The sequence below is a fragment of the Lynx rufus genome, unplaced genomic scaffold (genome assembly GCF_022079265.1).
Source record: "Lynx rufus isolate CCGP_SWC_20201006 ecotype Redwood Valley unplaced genomic scaffold, mLynRuf1.p SCAF_18, whole genome shotgun sequence".
Taxonomy (NCBI): domain Eukaryota; kingdom Metazoa; phylum Chordata; class Mammalia; order Carnivora; family Felidae; genus Lynx; species Lynx rufus.
The window spans coordinates 6,409,375-6,428,825 of NW_025814832.1; the positions used below are offsets into that span (position 1 = coordinate 6,409,375).

A 19,451-nucleotide genomic window follows, 5' to 3' on the forward strand; every position below is an offset into this window, starting at 1 on the left:
ATACAAAATGGAATATTATTGAGCCATACAAAATGAGGAAATCTTGGCATTCGTGACAATATACACGGCCCTTGAAGGCATTATGCTAAGTGAAATAAGTGAGAGACAAATATATACTGTATGATCTCACCTATATGTGGAACCATGAAAAAAAAAAAACACAGCTAAACTCATGGAAAAAGAGATCAGACTTGTGGTGGAGGTTGGAGGCAGAGGAAATTGGAGGAAAGTAGTCAAAAGGTACACATTTCCAGTACTAAGGAAGTACTAGGGACATAACGTACAGCTTGATGACTATAGCTAACCCTGCTCTATGACACATAGGAAAGTTGTGAAGAGAGTAAATCCTGTGAGTTCTCATCACACTTTTTGTCTTTCTTTTTTTATTGTATCTGTATGAAAAGATGGATGCTATCTGAACCTATTGTGGTAATTATTTTTACAATATATGCAAATTATGCTGTAAGCCTTAAACTTCTTATACAGTGACATATGCCAGTAATTTCTCAACAAAGGTGGAAAAAAGCCAAAAAAAAATCTTGTCATCATATACATAGATGATAAAGTATACCTCGCATTAAACTTTCTTAATTTGTCATTACTCTTACTGCCTTTTTAAAATAGCTCAAGGAGGCTTAGGAGAACCCCATGTAATTTTTTCACCTACTTAAATCTGAGACTAGAGGGTAGTTTAGTTGTAATTTGAAACCTTATGCAGTGAACAATATCTTGAGTTGGGGCATTATTCAGGTTTTTCTTCAAATCTAATTGATTTTTTCTTGTTTATAAAACTAGGCAGACAAGAAATGGTGAGCATATATTTAAAATAGTATGTGTCAACTTTTTGGTCAGCCTTAGTAGTTTTCAGAGAACATTTCGTTTTCTGAAGTGGCAGTGGCTTTGACTTGAGTTAAAAGTGAATGGTTACCGACTACCTGATTACATGATTTTCCTAGATTTTAGTAAAATTCTTCATGTGATTGGCATCCTAAAGGAAAAAAATTTTTTTGTGTCATCAGCAAACTTGGGAGTCCAATCTGAGACCATGATTCTGATAAGGTAAAAGGAACAGGGCTTGGCACTTTGTAACTACTTGGAAATATTTAATGAAGGAATAAATTCTCCTATCCATTCCACCCAAGTAGACAAGATTCTTGCCAGCTTTCATAGGAAGAGAGAAGGTAGTGAACATAAGTCAGAAATAAGAGCAAAGTAATCATTTCTGGCTTATTAAAATACTATGTGTTGTACTTTTTAAAGCATGCCATAATTAAATATCCTGCATTATAACAGAGCTGAATTCTCGTATTAAAATTTCACATAAAATTATTCTCTTTACGAATATTATTTAAATGTTGTGTCAGCGCACTGGTTGAAGTAAGTTTCAATAAGGTCGAAGCTTGTTGGAATGTAGAGTACTGTAGAGCAAAAGTGCGCTATTTTATTTATAAATAAGGTTTTGTTTTTTAATAAGTGATAACAGAATTTTAAAATTACTAATTAAAAAAAAAAGCTTTGATCTCAAGTTATTCTTTCACTGCGTCTCCTACAAAATGTAGTTTTCCCTTCAGTTTGCTCTTTTATTCTTATTCATCTTTCCTCTGGCTTTTTCTTGCCCTTTTGACTTTGGCAGTGACATAATGGTACCTTTGTACTTCTGTGTTCTGCTGGGAAGGATAGTAGTCGATTGTTTCCTCTAGTAAACATGGCTCCTGCTTTGGGACTTGCTTGGAAAATTTTGAAAAGTGAGGATATTGATAGCTAATGAACTTCTCTGAGCATTACCTCTTTTTTCCTGAGTTCATATTTTTGACTGTGAAGCTTTTTTTGAATCCTGCTTTACCAGGTTTCTTATTTTGTATGTCTCCTTACTTAGTGAACTGGGTTCCGATTACGTAAGAATAGCCAACTGTGAACATGTGTGAGACTTACAATTAAGACATTTTTCCATGTATTTATTTCCACTTGTCCCCCTAATAGTTTTGGAATACAGGTTTTCCCCACTATCCCAAAGTAGAGTGTTCCTGTGAAACCTTTTGTAAGCCTACGTGACATAAAGGGAAGAAGCACTTACCATTAATTTATATGGAAATTTTTTTTAGCGTTCTCAGACCCCCAAAATAGCCTACCGAATCATACCAAATAACACATAAAAGCTAAAATAACATTAACATAAAGTAAAAACAAGAATAATATGATAAATATACAGCCTGTATGAAGTACAAATAATGTACGTACAGTGTGGTTTGGCTTCCCAAAATTGGGAAGACGGCACACCAGAGGGCTGACAGGTGGTGATGGTGGTGTGTTAGGCTGGGGTGCTGGAGGTTGGGGTCGTGGGAAGTACAGGAGTATGGAGTATAGGAGAGAGAGGAAGAGGGTCACCTGTTAACATCTCATCATTGTCTAAATCCATCAGTGCGAGCAGGTCACTAACGTCTACACACCTTCTTCTATGTCTGCCTGCCTCGATGTCAAATGTCGAGGTTCATCGTCTGCCGTGGCTAATGTGGCTGGTGTGGAAGGCTTGAAATACGGAAATACGACAGTATGCTCAACTGCTCAGCCTCTTGCATTTTTCTATATGACAGTTATTTGTAGGCACTCAAAACGTTATGCAAACCTGCCCTAAACCTACGTGCCCTTTCAAAATTAAAGCCATACTTTTCTGCAATCACTGCAGCACTGTCCGTTGTAGCAAAAATCTCACTCAAGTGCTTCCCGTTCAGTTCCTGGATAACTGCACTGTCCGGCCGTTCACTGCTGCGTTCGTTGTCGATCGGTGTTCTCTCCTCTTGGAGTTGCATCACCTCTTCATCTGTCACTTCTTGGTCATGGAATGCCGAAACCTTCAACATCATATTCAGTTTCCACAAACTGATCCTCCTTAGCCAAAGTCAGTTGGTTTGGCCATATTTATTGTTGGTTTGAAGCCTTTAAAATTGTTCACTGCTTCAGGAGACCATCCACTAAGCACCATTTCTCACCCAGACTGTTAGCTTATCAAGAGGATCTCCAAGGTTGGCGAATGCCAGTTTTAAATGGTAGTCTTTCCAGATCCTTTGTAAAAATCCTTTGGAGTTGGCTTCTCTGTTGGTTCTTGCATATAGGAAGCTTTAGTCGTGCCCGTTAGGGCTAGGACACATGGTTGTACCAACAACGCCATATTCAACAGGAAGAACACAACCGCAGTGTTACTGTCATACTCAGTAATGCCGGGTGGATGAGCAGCACAGTTTTCAACCATCAGAAGATACCTGTTATCACGATTGTTTTCTCTACAGTATTTTCAACAAAAGGACTAATGTATCCACTCATGCACTCAGAAAAAAATCACTTGGATATTCCAACCACTTGGACGTGATTTAAACACGAGAAGCGTATCCTTATCAGTGCCTTTAAGTGCCCTTGGATTTTCTGAATGGCATACTAGTAGAGGACTAAGGACAGCATCACCAGTGGTGTTAATAGTAGGCATTAAGGTAAACCTGTCCTTTGATGCCTTGTGTCCTTTAGCCTGCTTTTCTTCTATTGAAATACATGTTTTGCGTGGCAACTTTTTCCACTAATAAATTGCAGTTAAACACTTGTTTACGTGAATAACCACCTGCTATAATTATTTTCTTCAGTTCTTCTGGGAACTTTTCGGCAGCTTTAGTATCAGCCAAAACACTCTCTCCAATAACCTTTAAGCTATGAAGCTGCTCTTGCCTCAAAACCGATCAAACCACCCATGACTACCTTTCAATTCTGCTTTTGCAACACTTTGATCCTCACTGTCCAGTACTTTCTGTTTCAGCTTACTAAAAAAACGGGTGTCTCCTGAAGTGTTAGATAACTTGATGGAACCCTTTGCTTTGTTCACCCATCAATCCACCCAAGCAGTAGACTTCCCATCGCATCCAGTACTGGATGCTGACTAAAAGAGACCACTTTGCTACTGGAAGAACCAATAGTAACTTCAGCAACTTCCAGAATTCTTTCTCTCCGTCAGTAAATAATATGAATGGTGGATACAGGCAAGTTGAGTGCACACGCAGTATCTTTTTCATTCACCACAATTGAAATGCTTAATCCCACCCAGCGTTATGGTAAGCATGACACCCTTATGAACTCTTAGGCTTTTCTGATACCTTAGGACACATCCCGCTAATGGATGCACAAAATGAATTGAGATAAAGCACAGACGCTCCTAGACAAGTTCAAAGCTGTGGCGACTTGATACTGAGAGTAGCGCCTGGGGAAGGAGCTTGGCGGTGGTCAGCTCGCTGCTTGGGGAGTGAGCTTCCTCTGTAATGGCTCGCTGAAAAACAGATGCTGGTTGTAATACTCGTTTTTTGCTTTTTTCCTCATAAAGGCAAAAATTCTCTTTGGATTCCTTTTAGTTAGCAAAAATAGGTACTAATGTAAGTCTTTTGTGAAAGCGAACTTTCAAAAAGCAGGGGATACCTATAATGAGAAAATAATTCCCAGAATGGATGTTCTCTTAAGTTATAGTGAGAGAATTCTGAGAAAGCCAAATATTATGATTCTAAGTAAATGTCATCTTTTCCCAGTAAATCTGCTTCTCTGAACAGAAGTAAGTTTACAACAATTTTTTAACTTATTTTTGAGAGAGAGCAAGAGTGTGAGTGGGGAGGGGGCAGAGAGAGAGAGAGAGGGACACAGGATCCAAAGCGGGCTCTGTGCTGACAGCAGAGAGCCCAATGAAGGGTTCGAACCCATGAACCCCAAGATCATGACCTGAACCAAAGTCGGATGCTCAACCAACCGAGCCACCCAGGCACCCCATGCCAGTTTTTTAAAGGCTATAAATGATAATTATACATCATAATTGAAAAAACGTTACATAAAACTGTGTTTTGGTGATCTGTTTGGTTACTAGTACTTTTGTATATAGTCTAAAGTTTGAACCAGAGCTCTGTGAGAGAAGGACTGTTTCTTTTTGTTCTACTCCTGTTTCCTGATGCCTAGAATGGTATCTGGCATGTTAGATGCACAGTAACTACTTGGATGGATGGATGGACGGATGGGTGAACAAATGTCAAATTAACTTTAAGGTTATGGTGTTGAATGCACTGAATTCCTAGAATAAAATGCCATGTATGGTGGATCTAATTTGGTTTTAAAGATATTTTAAAAAATTGTTGTGCCTCATCTGATCTAACCAGGAGTCTTAATTTAAAAAGAACTCTTTGGCTTAGAAGGAACTCTGAGAGGTGAAGCCAGTATGTCTGTGGGTTTTGTTTTTGTTTTGTTTTGTTTTCCTTTTTGGTATTTTGTTTTTTGATACATTCTGATAGTCAAATATGAAAAATTTTAAGCGGCTTCTAAGTTTTATTCTATAATTTTCTCTGCAGTTTCTTCACTTTAATATTAATTAATGCTTATTTCTAGTTGAGCTGATAACATTGTTCTTCCAAACGTTGCAGAGCTTTTAACCTCCTCTGATTAGAACTTTTTCAGGAAGTAGCCTGCCAACAGAAAAATATGTGAAATTTTAAGAGCGACACATTTTTTAATTGAGAATCTCTGAAGTGAATTTTCCCCTTATATATAGTCATTTAATGTTTATTTTTTAAATCATTAGGTCTAAATTAAATGCCAGCTATTGAAAAAAGAGCTTTAAGTCAATTGAAGGATACACAGAGAAGTATTTATCAAGAAAAAATTACGTAGACACATGGAAGTGTTTTTAGTGTGTGATCTACTTGTAATGAACATTTTACATGAAATTTATCAAAAGCTAGGAATGAACTGAAATGTAAATATGAAATGTCCTCAAATTTACTTGGGGAGAACTTTTCCGTGATTTATAGCCAGAAATAGTAGATATGATTGTCTCAACATTTCTTGCTGTTTATTTAGTGCTTTGGCTTGAAAATGTGATAAAAATTAAAATCCAGAAATAAAATTCATCCCTCGAAATTCAGTTGATTTCTAATTTTTTGTTGATTCCATTTGTGTTACATTTGATCATGTAATTTTATGTACAAGCCAACATTGTTTTTGTTGCTGTATGTAGTTGGTGCTGTGACTTGTTTGTGCTCATCTCTGTCCTGTAGGCAACTTGCCACTCCCTACTGAATAAAGCTACAGTAAAAGAAAAAAAGGAAAACAAAAAATCAGTAAGTTTGGAGAACTTTTTATTAGCTGTTTCTTTCAAAGCAAAACAAAAATCTTTTGCTGTTTGTTAAGAACATCTTCACTTCAGCCTATTTGACCTTCACTGTAAAATCATTCTACTAATTCTGGCACAAAATAGCTTTCATTTCAATTAACCCTGGAATTAAGTTACATTGAAACATTCTCTGTGTTCCTTTGGTTTGATTTATCCCAAAGGCGTTTTGGGGGCATTTGTTGCATTGGATATCTCTGGTCTAATTTTATTATTGTTATTTTAAAAATTATAAACGAATGCAAAAGAAACTTAATTTCAAGGCCTTAGGAAATGCTGACTCTCTTCATTCTTGCTTCTTGTTGCAGGTAATGTGAATGGTTTCTTTTCCTAGAGATGAAAGTTTTTCTTCATTGTTAGAAATATACGGAGGGGAAGTGTCACTTTCTAAATCTTAGCTGAAAGTTGCAGTTTCTTTTTGTTTTCTTTTTTACTTTTTATATTTTTATCTAGAGAGTCTGAGCCAGAATTTAGATATTTGTGCTTAGATTATAAAAATCCTAATGATAAACGTTTACCTTAGAGAAAGTCACGATTAGACTATTGGGACTGTGAATATAGTACTTTTGAAATAACGGAAAACTCATTAAGTCCATTTTGTATAGAAACACCTCATTTTGCAAACATCTGCCTGTTTCTATGAACTTGTCCTAATTAAAAGGAAGAAAATTACAGTAGTCATAATTTTATTTTCTTCCCATGAGTAGAATTTGGTCCAGATTCATTCATTTTAAATTTGTCATTGTCACTATGACTTACCAGGCCGAGCATTATCTTTGTTCATATAATCCAAATGATTTTAGAGAAAGATGTTAAAAAAAAAAACAAAAACGTTTAGGAGTCATGAAGGCGGTTTACGTACGAAGGTAAAATTTAGAATATTCATTTGGTTTCATCTTTGATTCCTTGTCTAAGCTTTACAAATAATAGGCTTCTGTTTTAAATTCAGAACTAGATTAAATTCAGAACATAGACAACTATGCTTATGTACATTCACGATTTTGAGTATGTTAAGTAAGTTGGGTGAGCTGTGAGCAAATGGATTGGATGGCTTTCTTGCTTAATAAAAACATTCCTTTCTAATGCTTCTAATTCTCAGCATATGTGAGTTTAACATGTATACACCATCACTGTTGAAATTAATTTACCGTTTCTAACACCCGTTCAGTGTTTTACTAATGACATTGTGTAGTGTATCACATAAATTAAAATTCTGGCTTTCTGTGTTTCTCTAGAGCATGTTTTCTAGCCTTCCTAACATTGCTTTATTTATTAAGATTTTGTCTAAAATTGTTCCTTGAAATGTTATTTTCTGCTAGTGTTATTTTCAGATTTTTTTTTAAGTTTCTGGGTAACACTGAGTTTTGGAATGTATCTCTCAGCACAGGTGATATGAGGTCCTCATGGAAACAAAGGGAAACTAATTGGTAATTTGAGGTATTTGGGAACACATTCTAAAGTATGAAGACAACATAGTCATCATAAATTTAAAATGTCAGTTTATGGAATTGCTGGCTTATGAATCTAATGATCTTTTCTTTAAAAAGCAAGCTAACTTCTTTTGGGGTATATGGATAATGGATTGGAATATGTAAAATATAGAGTGAAGGTTCTGGCTTCTGGTATATTAGCTGCATAGTCATATTATAGATAAGTCCTCTTATTATGCTCAAACATATAATGTGTAATCAGATCTCCTTCTCGAAGTTAATTGTCTACCTAACTCCGGGAATTAAGCATGTTTGCATAGTGATCCTCTTGCTGTGTAAAGTTTATGACTGCATTTATTTGTACCATGTTGTTCAGATTTTACTCGAGGGAGTAAAGAGGACATTTGACTGGTAACTGGTTTCAGAGTATAGACTAGTCCAACTTTGCCCTTTTGTGCAGAATGTGTTTGGGATCTAAATTAGATTTTTGTAGCTTAAAAAATAAAACACTTGAATATGTATATTATGAGGTAAAATTACATTGATGTCCATTAGTGGTGAAAGAGAAAGAACTATTTTTATAAATTGTCTCATGAAACTTGTTATACAGCATTTTGTTTGATATTCAGTATATTTTGTAAGGTTTTAGTTCCAAAAATATACTGATACTGTCATCACTGGGATGCATAATTATATGATACCAGAAACGATGTGTGTTTCTGAGGTGTGGGTACTTTGAGTTTTGACAAGAATTAACTTTGAAGATGTGGAGGATAGTCAAAATGTAGTACTTTTCAGAAGTTTGACAGTATTCTCCCTTTTCATTATATTATGAGATTAATAGTATTAAGTATAAATCAGGTATAAGTGTGAGTCACACTTTAAAACTTTTTTGTTCTAGACAAAACTAGTAAGTAGCTACTTTGAAAAATATGTGTACAAGTTACTGGTTTTTGAGAGATGTTTTCACAGCAGGTTAGTATTTTATAAATTAATTGGTTCTTTGGAAACCAAATTATGGCTTTCAATTTTTAAAAACTGTTTTAGGATTTTAACGGATTAATCTGAATATATGGCTGTTCCTTTCAAACAACCTGTTTACAATTAAATATAAAGCAGTTTTTAATCCTCTTCTTGCTAACTATTTACAAGCTTTACAATTTTGTAGATTTGTTGTTAAGTTTCTTCTGTTTGAAGATTAAAATTTGGGAGTTCTGAAAGAACCACTCAGTAGCAATGGTGGTCCCTGAACATTGTGAAATTGTATGAAGAATTTGGTCTGTGTGAATGTATATAGTCATTTGTCTGTTCCTCTTCTCCGAAAGGTTAAATACTATACTAGAATAGTAAAAGCACTTGAATTTTCTTCTTAATTCTATTTCTAAAACTGTATTTCGGCTAAAAATAACTCTCAAACAGTATTTGGGCTTTAAAGCTGTTCTAGTGAGGCTCCTGTGTTTAGCCGTCTGCAGCAGCTTCCTTTGAGTGAAGTACAGCAAGGTTGTCCTTCACGCAGTAGCACCCAGAGCGCTGTAACACAAGAAAGCTTCCTGAGCTACGTAGTGTAAATGAAGGTGAGAATATGTTAGTTACAACTCCTGCGTGTTAGCGCCACTTGAGAGGGTGTTCTTGGGCTTGAAAACCTGAATGGTCTGAAATCTTATATTTACTAATTCCCTCAGATATGGCAGAACACTATTTAGAGATTTTAGGCAGCGAATAAGAAGACATTGAAAATGTATATACCACACGAAGCACTAAACGGAAGAGAATGAAATGAAATAATCCTTATTCTTCCCGGAGTTAATCTGGAGTCAGTGAGCTGTGTGAATTCATGACAAGGAGTATTACTTTATTAAGGCATTGTAAAGTGAACTAGAGTTACGTGGGATTCTGCACAGAAAGCCCATTTTCTCATTTTCCCTCACCGTCCTCTGAAATGTAGGTTTATCCCTGGAATCTTAGCATATCGACTGCAGTGCTGCGTGCGGCTTGGCCGTTGGGATCACCACTGCTTTATGCAGCGGTTAGCTACACTGAGCAAGCGTAATTGTGGAGATTAAAGTGTTACACAAGTGTTCTTTCAAAATAAGTGTGTGTGTGTATTATCTGTAAAACATGTACATTTTAGAGTAGTATAATTTTCCTGTGTTAAAACAGTAACTGGAAAGAGATGGGCCCCGAGCCAGTTTCATAACACTTTTCCCAATCTAATGTGCCTATTACTTTACCTTCAAGGTAGAATGTTTTATAAAAAGAGATAAACCCATCTTAAATATTGGGCTCACATTGTTTTTCAGTGTGAGCAACTATTTCTTGTTTCCTTCACTTTTTTTATTTGACAGAATTGCACATTGAGGTACACATAGGGGTTCTCTCTTCTGCTGGTGTGATCTGTTTAGATCCCCAAGAATTCCTTTTCCTTCATGATTTAAATAATAGGTCGTTCTCTTAAAAAGCATTCTGAGGAAGAAAAGGAACTGGCAACGTTACTTGTAAGTGTTTTCTCTTGATAGGAATCTAAAAAAAACCTAACCTTTATTTGTGTATGGCAAGCATTTTGTTCAAGACACGTGGTTGTACCAGGTATACAACAAAATGTAAGTATTTACTGTTAGATATTAGATGTTTTGGGGTATGCTGTTGAAAACTTAGCTTTGCCTTGTAAGAGTTGACCGCACTCTCATGTCTGTTAATCTTGGTAAAATATGGTAATCTTTGTGTGAAAATTTGGTGTGCTTTTGTTACTTACCAAACTTGCAGTATAAACAACAATGATAAATGCAAGATCTTTTTTCAGGTCTCTCTCCACCACTCATTCATGAAGAGTTTCTTTTTCTTTCTTTCTTTCTTTCTTTCTTTCTTTCTTTCTTTCTTTCTTTCTTTCTTTCTTTCTTTCTTTCTTTTAGATACCTTTGTTGTGCTTCAAAAGGGGTGGAGGGCAAGAATTGAGGATAAGCTTTATTTACTGATGTTTGGGGAGTAGGAAAAAAATAGAAATGTGTTGTTCACAAGGCTTGATCTGTGCAGAGTTTTTGTGCCAAAGTCTGACCCTCGAGCTCTTTCTTCCCGTTTCCTTTTTAAATTCAAACCATATACTCAGTTCTCAATTCCTTATTTTTAGGTGGTTAGCCAGCGTTTCCCTCAGAACAGCATCGGTGCAGTGGGAAGTGCCATGTTCCTCAGATTTATCAATCCTGCCATTGTCTCACCGTATGAAGCAGGGATTTTAGATAAAAAGCCGCCACCTAGAATTGAAAGGGGCTTGAAGTTAATGTCAAAGGTGAAGAATTATTTTGCTAATCTATTTTAAATTTCCCTTCCAACTAAATTTTCAGTTTTTTGTATTTTCTGTACTCACACTTGAATTTATTTTTGAAATAGCCTGTGGTTTTCACTTATATGCTTTTGTTTTATTTTTAGTTGTTAAATTACAAAGGAATTCATTAGACTAATATCTGATGGACATTATTATCGTGGGAAAATATCTTAACAAATGTCTCCTAAAGATAGTTTTCTATATATTCATTCTGGAAATTCTAAAGTGGAGACTGAAATGGAGACTGTATGAGTTTTTATTAAAAAAAGACATTAAAAATTTTAATATGTATTTTTATATATGTAAATATGTGTATATGTGTGTATATATATACACACACACACATATATATATATATATATATACACATATATATACATACATACGTATATATATATGTAGTAATTTGGGAAAGAATAGAAACAACACCTAATATTTATAGCATGAGGAATAATTTACTCAGCAATAGAAATTGTATTGATGAGAAAATTAGTTTTTTGTAAAGAATATGCGAACGTTATACACTTCATGCAATGAATGATCTGATTTATAACCGTGTTTTATTATTTAGATACTTCAGAGCATTGCCAATCATGTTCTCTTCACAAAAGAAGAGCATATGCGACCTTTTAATGATTTTGTGAAAAGCAACTTTGATGCAGCGCGGAGGTAGGATTGCTCTATCTGATTTAAATATTGTCAGTTTCACTTAAGTCTGTGTACTTGGTCTACGTGGAGCTCCTGTGTAGGTTTTTTTCCTCTTCCCGCTCTAGGTCAAGAGCAGAGTTAATCTTATTTTCTTTTACTATAAGAGACAGTAGCGAAATAAATCCATATTCTTTATAATTTGATAGTGACTTCCATACTTGAAAACTAGCAGGGATTTTTGGCACATCTACTAAAATAAAAGATTTGAAGTTGCTATAATATGGGGGAGAGGAAAAAGGAAAAGATTCCTTCTTGTAAAAACTAAAGCCAAAATGGCACATATTATGCTTAATAGTGTATAATGACAATATTTTGATGCTAGAATATTTTTGATACTTCGATTTGGAAGTGTACCTGAACTAAAAAGTTACTCAAAGGAATAATGACAACTGTTGAAGTTTTATGATTTTAGAAAACTTGAGTTCTGTGAAGTGCCATAACTAACTAGTTCTTTCTCTTTATCTCTCTGAGTTGTGGGCTTATCTGTAAATAGGGGCAAAACTGTTTGTGTTCTGAGTTGATTTTAGAGAAACAAATGAGGTAGTGTATGAGAAAATGCTTTGTAAATGTAAGCTAAAGTCCAGAATTCTACTTTTCATGTAGTGTGAAACTAATTGATCTCATAGTCTAAGCTGGGCTTGGACAACTCTCTCTTGCAGTTTTTCATTGTCGTTCTTACCAGTTTCTGTCTAGTTGGCACTTAAAAGGTATATTGTTGGACTGCAAGCTCTATTGAAGAGAAAAGTGAATGTCAGCATAGGATTCGTATTGCAGCAGATTGACTACCCATAGAAAGTTAAGAGAACAAAGGTTCTCATCCTGGCTCTGACCTAACCAGCTGTGTAACTTTGGGGAAGTCTTTTGTCTTGTCTTGGTCTCCATTTCCTTATCTATAAAGTACTGTACTGGCTTCGATCCAAAGTCTCATCTATCTAAATTTTGTTGTTGTCTGACTTCAGAACCTACCACGAAGCTGAAGCCCGGTATGGGAAATGGAAAACCAACTTTCTCCTTGTCTCTTCCTGTGTTTAATGACAGTCACATGTGAATAATACTTATAGTCCTCCATACTTGTAATGTCAGTTATTTTACAAAGTTACTTCAGATCAGTTTGATTCAAACATAGATATGAGTGCATCTAGTTTTTAAAAATTCTAATGGCTTTGTATTTTTTAAGGTTTTTCCTTGATATAGCATCTGATTGTCCTACCAGTGATGCAGTAAATCATAGTCTCTCCTTCATCAGTGATGGCAATGTGCTTGCATTACATCGTCTACTCTGGAACAATCAAGAGAAAATTGGCCAGTATCTTTCCAGTAACAGGTAAGATTTCGCAGTCATGAAGATTTTGAAAACTCTTAGTTTAAATTTATAAAAATTATTGGGCACGAATAATGCTTTTTTACTCTGCATCTGCTTAGAATAGGAATTAAGGTTTGGAAAGAGAAATGTAGAGCCCTAAACTCTTAAATAGGCAAGCGGTTGACTCGTATGAAATGATGAACAAGTCTACCTGGTGCTACAGACTTTTTTTTTTTTTTTTAAGTGTTAAGCTAAAAAAAATCACAAATTAGCCCTTTGGATTTTTCTGGTTTGCAAAACATCAAACGTGTGCAACAAGATATAGGGGAGTTTACATTTACTAGAAGTTCAAATGAGTATTGGTATCTGAATCTAAAGAGCAGCTAATTCTAGGGAATTTAATAATTAAAACATTGCCAGTGTTCTGATTCTATTTGTGATACTCTAAGTATTTGAAAATAAAGCTTTATGTAGAAAATACCCAATAATTGAAAAGTATTAACTTGGATATTGGTTCATTAGCTGTTTTTAAAGCCTATTGTAGCCTGAATCACTTGCTGCCCTTTCAAGTTGTGTATGTGTATAAACAGCCCAAATTCCCACGCATTCCTCTTACAAATGTAAAATGAGTCCAGAAAAATCTTAAATGCTAATAAAAATGGTTTGCTCATTCATGGGAATGCTAGAAGACCATGAAGCTAAGGCTAACTAATAAAGAGATGGTAGTTTAAAAGAGAGAGCATTTTAATCCTTCATGAAGGGTTACTGGGTTAAAGTGACACTGGCATGACCGAAGTGTGCTGGGACATAAAAGGATGAAGATGCTTTGTCTGTGTGACACGCAAATAAACTGTGAAATTTTAAATGCAAACATTCATTTCTCTTACATAATTCACATACATATTCGTGTAGCTTGATGCTACAGAGTTTTTAAAAATTCGGATATTTCAAAAAAAAATTCCAAACATACAGAAGAGTATAGGCTGTAATATAACAGAGACCCATGTCTACCAACTAGCTTTAACATTAGTTTGCTATTTTACTTCAGATCTTTGTAACGTTTTGTTTCTTGGGGGAAAAGCTATTACTTCTCTCTATGAAACTGACAAAATAAGGAAATTATAGGCATATATAACATAGCTTTGTGTGTTTTAAAAATTTGCAGAAATTGGGACGCCTGGGTGGCTCAGTCGGTTAAGCGTCCAACTTTGGCTCAGGTCATGATTGCACTTTTCATGGGTTCAAGCCCTGCATCGTGCTCTGTGCTTGAGAGCTCAGAGCCTGGAGCCTGCTTTGGATTCTGCATCTCCCTCGCTCTCTGCTCCTCCCCCGCTCTCACTCTCTCATAAATAAACATTAAAAATTTTGCATAAATTATATAGCGAATAAGTCTCTTCACACAATATTCTGTTTGAGATTTACCATTAACTTATGTTAGTATTTTATTGAATGACTATATCAAAATTTATTTTCACATTTCCTAATTGATGGATATTTAGGCCTGTTTCTTGATTTTCACTGTTCTAAATAGTAATGTAATAAATATGCTTCATATTTGTCTTCTTGTGTATTACCTGAATGTGTGATTGCTGGGTTCTGGGGTACACAGAGCCCTACCTTTTCTAGATACCGCTCCATTACTTTTCAAAGTGTTCATGCTCATTTACACTTTGATCAGCACTGAGTGAGAGTACCTCTTTATACACATCCTCACCAAAGTTGACATTAGTAAACGTCATAATTTTTGCCGATTTGATGTTTGTGAAGTGGTATCTTGTTATTCTCGTGTAGTTTTAAATGCTTAATAGTTACTGAAAATCCGTATTTACCGTGGTTAAGCAGAGATCTGATACCAATGACAAATATGTCCAATTCATAAAGAGGTGTTTCTCAAGAAGGATTCTTTTCATCCTGTGAAAAAGTGGATTACAATGTTATTTTTACTTATTGCTTGTTTAATGGCAATGGATTAAGAATACTAGAAAAAATGAATTTTTATGTAAATTTTGTAGTTTGGGGAGTGGTCATATTTCTAAGATGTCTCCGTGTATATTTACAACCTTCGAGGTCTTTTTGTTGCTGTTTTTACAAATCATCGGGAACCACCAGCTGACAGTAAGAAGTAAAGCAACCAGTGATAAGCTAAAGCAATGTGTACAGCTACATGTGAACCGCTGCTTTTTTCTAAGTAGTTTGCTGTTTCTAGGGATCACAAAGCTGTTGGAAGACGACCTTTTGATAAGATGGCAACACTTCTTGCGTACTTGGGTCCTCCAGAGCACAAACCTGTGGCCGATACACATTGGTCCAGCCTTAACCTTACCAGTTCAAAGTTTGAGGAATTTATGACTAGGTAAAGTACCACCGTGAAATAATAATTGCTCTCTTTTGGTTGAGATGCAAGGTTTACCAGGAGGCCACTTGTTGGATATACTTGTATTTCTGATGGAAGATTATTAGGAAAGATGTGTTTGATGATCACGTTGCCATATTTTGGGATCCCACTTGTTTCTGACCTTATGTGTTGTTGACATGTGCTCTGTTTTATAGTTGATTTTCCTCTAAAAATAATACCTTTTTGAATGGTACTGTGTCATATTGCTTTGAGGTGTTTTTGCATTTAATACTTATAAAGGAGGGTAGATAATCATATTTTAGTTAAGGGAGATTCTGCAGCTCAGTGTGAGTAACTGATTTGCCCAAGATCCCGCACCTCAGTCATAGGTCCTTTGGTTTTAAGTTCTGAGCTCTTTCTTTCTGCCACACTGTAGCGTTTTTCAGAACCCTCCCCAAATTTGATGCTGTTAACCTCTTTTAGATTGCGACTCCCGAAATTCAGTAAATTTCAGTATTGCTGTAAAATTTCTGTGGACATTTGTTTTGAATCTCATTTAGAGGGATTCAGTTTGTGAGGTAAAAGAGCCTCCTTGTTAGACATTCACTTTTATGACGTTCCAGTGAAGATGGTGTGCAGAATCCTTTAGTCTTTAAAGTACCTTTCATAGTACTTTACTTAGTCACTTAGTAAGTGCTTCGGTGACTGTGGGTGTTTTGTTCATAATATGTGCCAGAGACAGAAGTAAAAAAGCAGAAATTAAAATGCAGAAATTAACTCACATTAGAGATTGGCATATACTGTGCTTTGCAATGTAAGTGCTGGCTATTGATCATATCACATATAGGCCATAGTTTTGTACACATGACTCCAGTTCTTTGATACCATTAAAAGAATGTGTGAATACAAAACAGTCTCCTTTCCAGCTTATTTTTTATCTTTAGCTCTACTATATTCTTTTCATTGTAACAAATGTTTACTCCTAAGTGATTAAAGAAATACTTTCCACACAAAGTTTTCATATTACGTAATTGAAAATTACACAGTACAAAAACATATAGCTTTTTTATTCACCACTTACTGAGAACATCCTAGCCATTTTTCCACTTTTCTAAGAAAACCTATTTATTGCTCCTTCTCTGAGACCCTAGCTTCCCTTATAAAAGACAATCTTCCATGCTTTTGGAGACTAACCGATCTAACAGTGTCTGGTATATATAGTGTTCAATAAATGTTAAGTGTTATTTTTGTTCTCTCAGCTCCCGCTGATGCTCTTTGAGACCCGTTTTTTTGGTAAAAAAAAAAAAAAAAAAATTGAAGAAAGCTTCATTTTCTCAACTATAAAAATAAAAATTGTTAAGTTATTCAAAAGTCAGAAATCTAAAGAAAGTAAAAAATTCTCAGTTACTCTTCTTTGAGATATTCACCTTTTAGAGATAATTCAGTTAACATTTGGCACACAGCCTCATAATCATTTGTATATGTGTGTACCTGTTGCCCTTATCAAACAATATCTAGGTTGTTTCCATTAATACTAAACAAATGCTGAGCTGGTACTGACAACATAATGAACTGAGATGATAGAACCTCTCTCCCCCACCCCTTCCAGGACGTAAGAGATACATGACGTACAGAAGTACTAGGTCAAAGTATTTTATACTATATTTCCTAGTATTATACTATACTACTACACTATACTACTGTAACACCTAGTATTATATACTAGGTATTTGCTTTTTTAATGTTTATTTTGAGAGAGAGCACCAGCGTGAGTGGGGGAGGGGCAGAGAGAGAGCAAAAGCGAGAATCCCAAGCAGGCTCCGTGCTCAGCACGGAGCCCGCCTGAAGGCTCAATCTCACAACCCTGAGGGGTGCTTGGGTAGCTCAGTCAAGTGTCCGACTTCGACTCAGGTCATGATCTTGCCGTCTGTGAGTTCAAGCCCCAAGTCCGGCTCTGTTGCTGACAGTTTGGAGTCTGGAGCCTGCTTCAGGTTCTGTGTCTCCCTCTCTCTCTGCCCCTTTCCCTCCCCGCCCCCACTCAACAAATAAACATTAAAAAAAATTTTTTTTAACCTCATGACCCTGAGATCGTGACCTGAGCTGATACCAAGAGTCAGACACTTAACCGACTGAGCCACCCAGGTACCTCCAAAGGAAATATATTTTTAAAATATTTTATTTTTAAAACACATAGCTGGAAGATAATTTCTGAGCACATTGCCAACATATGGTCAGTACAGATTGATAAAGAAGTGGAAAATATGAAGAAAGTTAAGAGATGCAGATGACAGAAGGAGAAGGTCCAAAATGAGTAATAGATGTTTCAGAAATGGAGCTTAGAGAGAACGGAGAAGAGGTAATATTTGAAGAGACAACAGATGACAACGTCCCAGGGTTGGTGAATGACCTGAAGCTTCAAATAATTACACATTGAATGTTTAACAGAATACATAAAAACCAAATCAGGCTTTTTCTGAAATATTTTAAAATACATATGGGGATCTAACATACGACAAAAAATTCACCTAGCAATGGGCACGTGGGTTGCTTCCATATCTTGGCTATTATAAATAATGCTGCAATAAATATAGAGTACATGTATCTTTTCAGATTAATGTTTTCATATTCTTTGGGTGAATACCCAGTGGAGTTATTGGATCCTATGGTAATTCTATCTTTAATTTTTTGAGGAACTTTCACACTGTTTTCCACAGAGGCTGCGCCAACCTTCATTCCCACCAACAGTACATGAGGGTTCCTTTTTCTCCAGCATCCTCGCCAACACCTATTGTTTCCTGTGTTTTTTATTTTAGCCATAGAATGGACTTTTAATAAATGGTGTTGCTACAACTGAGTGAGTGACTGGAAAAAGGTGCTCCCATCATTCATGAGGATAAACTCCCATGAAGAAGAAAACATATGCAAAGGAAGGCCTTTTTAATCATTCAGAATTATAAACCCAAAAAGAAAAGGTTGATAAACTGAACTCTTGAAAGACAAATAAATAAAAACTCAACAGCTTCTAGAAAAAGAAAATACCATGATTAAAAACAATCCTATGGTAGGGACATCTGGGTGGCTCAGTCAGTTGGGTGTCTGACTTCGGCTCAGGTCATGATCTCACGGCTCATGAGTTCGAGCCCCATGTCGGGCTCTGTGCTGACAGCTCAGGGCCTGGAGCCCTCTTCAGATTCTGTGTCTCCCTCCCCCACTTGCACGCTGTCTCTCTCTGCCTCTCTCTCTCAAAAATAAATAAACTATTAAAGGATTTTTTTAATTTAAAAACAATTCTATGGTTCATATTACTGCCCAGGGTAGTGCTAAGGACGACTTGTTATGTTTCAAAGAGTAACATCTTGAAATTTTGGGTACTTGTCAAATTGCCCTTCAGGAAGTGTGTTGCTTTTAAATGTTTTATCATTTAGTATATTTCATCACTGGTCTAATCATGGGTTTTTATAAATACTCAATGGACAAGATAAAGCTTATGAGTTACCCTGTTTTTTGTTTGTTTGTTTGTTTGTTTTTCCTTTCAGGCATCAAGTACATGAAAAAGAAGAGTTCAAGGCTTTGAAAACATTAAGTATTTTCTACCAAGCTGGGACTTCCAAAGCTGGGAATCCTATATTTTATTATGTTGCACGGAGGTAAGACATACTGTTTCAGTTTCTCTTATCAGAGTGTTTAAAATGGAGAGAGACAGCAAGTTTGATTTTTCCCATTTGACTTCACTGGAATTGAAGACAAGTTTACCTGGAAGAATATAGCAGGGTAAATAACCAGCCTGTCCCAAAATGATACGTGGTATATTAGAAATTGCTTTTCAGGAGACCTATTTCCTATTGGCTTCCCTTTCTTACATCAGTTTTTTTTTATACTTCTTACAATGGATTAATTACCAAGAATAAAAAAAAAATAGCAAAGAATCTTTTCTTTTTAGGTGTATTCTGATTAAATAATATCTACAACATGACAGAAATAAAACTTTAAGAATCTGTTTCTAAGAACTTTCAGTAATATGCTGTGTATGACAACATCAGGGTGATTTAACAAGTAATTTAGAGAAGGTGTGGAAATTTCTATAAAGATGGCACAGGTGCCAGCTTGGAAAATTGATTGCATTTTTTTTCATGCTGTCTTCAGTCCAGGCTAGTGCCTAGAAAACCTTTCTGAAAATG

General features: G+C 35.7%; 1 protein-coding gene across 7 annotated transcripts in view; it reads left to right on the top strand.

The window, feature by feature from the left end:
• The window catches only part of NF1 (neurofibromin 1), a 248,210-nt gene that overhangs the window by 131,461 nt on the left and 97,298 nt on the right, over window positions 1-19,451 (top strand). For 6 of the 7 annotated variants that reach the window (XR_006962286.1, XM_047080763.1, XM_047080758.1 and 3 more), the window contains exons 31-36: window positions 6,066-6,128; window positions 10,733-10,891; window positions 11,499-11,596; window positions 12,813-12,959; window positions 15,145-15,291; window positions 18,810-18,920. Coding sequence is in view for 6 of the 7 variants with exons in the window: in XM_047080763.1 (XP_046936719.1) it covers window positions 6,066-6,128; window positions 10,733-10,891; window positions 11,499-11,596; window positions 12,813-12,959; window positions 15,145-15,291; window positions 18,810-18,920 (725 nt within the window). In the remaining variant the exon portion in view is untranslated. The remainder of the gene's footprint in view (window positions 1-6,065; window positions 6,129-10,732; window positions 10,892-11,498; window positions 11,597-12,812; window positions 12,960-15,144; window positions 15,292-18,809; window positions 18,921-19,451) is intronic. The other variant, XM_047080760.1, reaches the window with a different exon arrangement.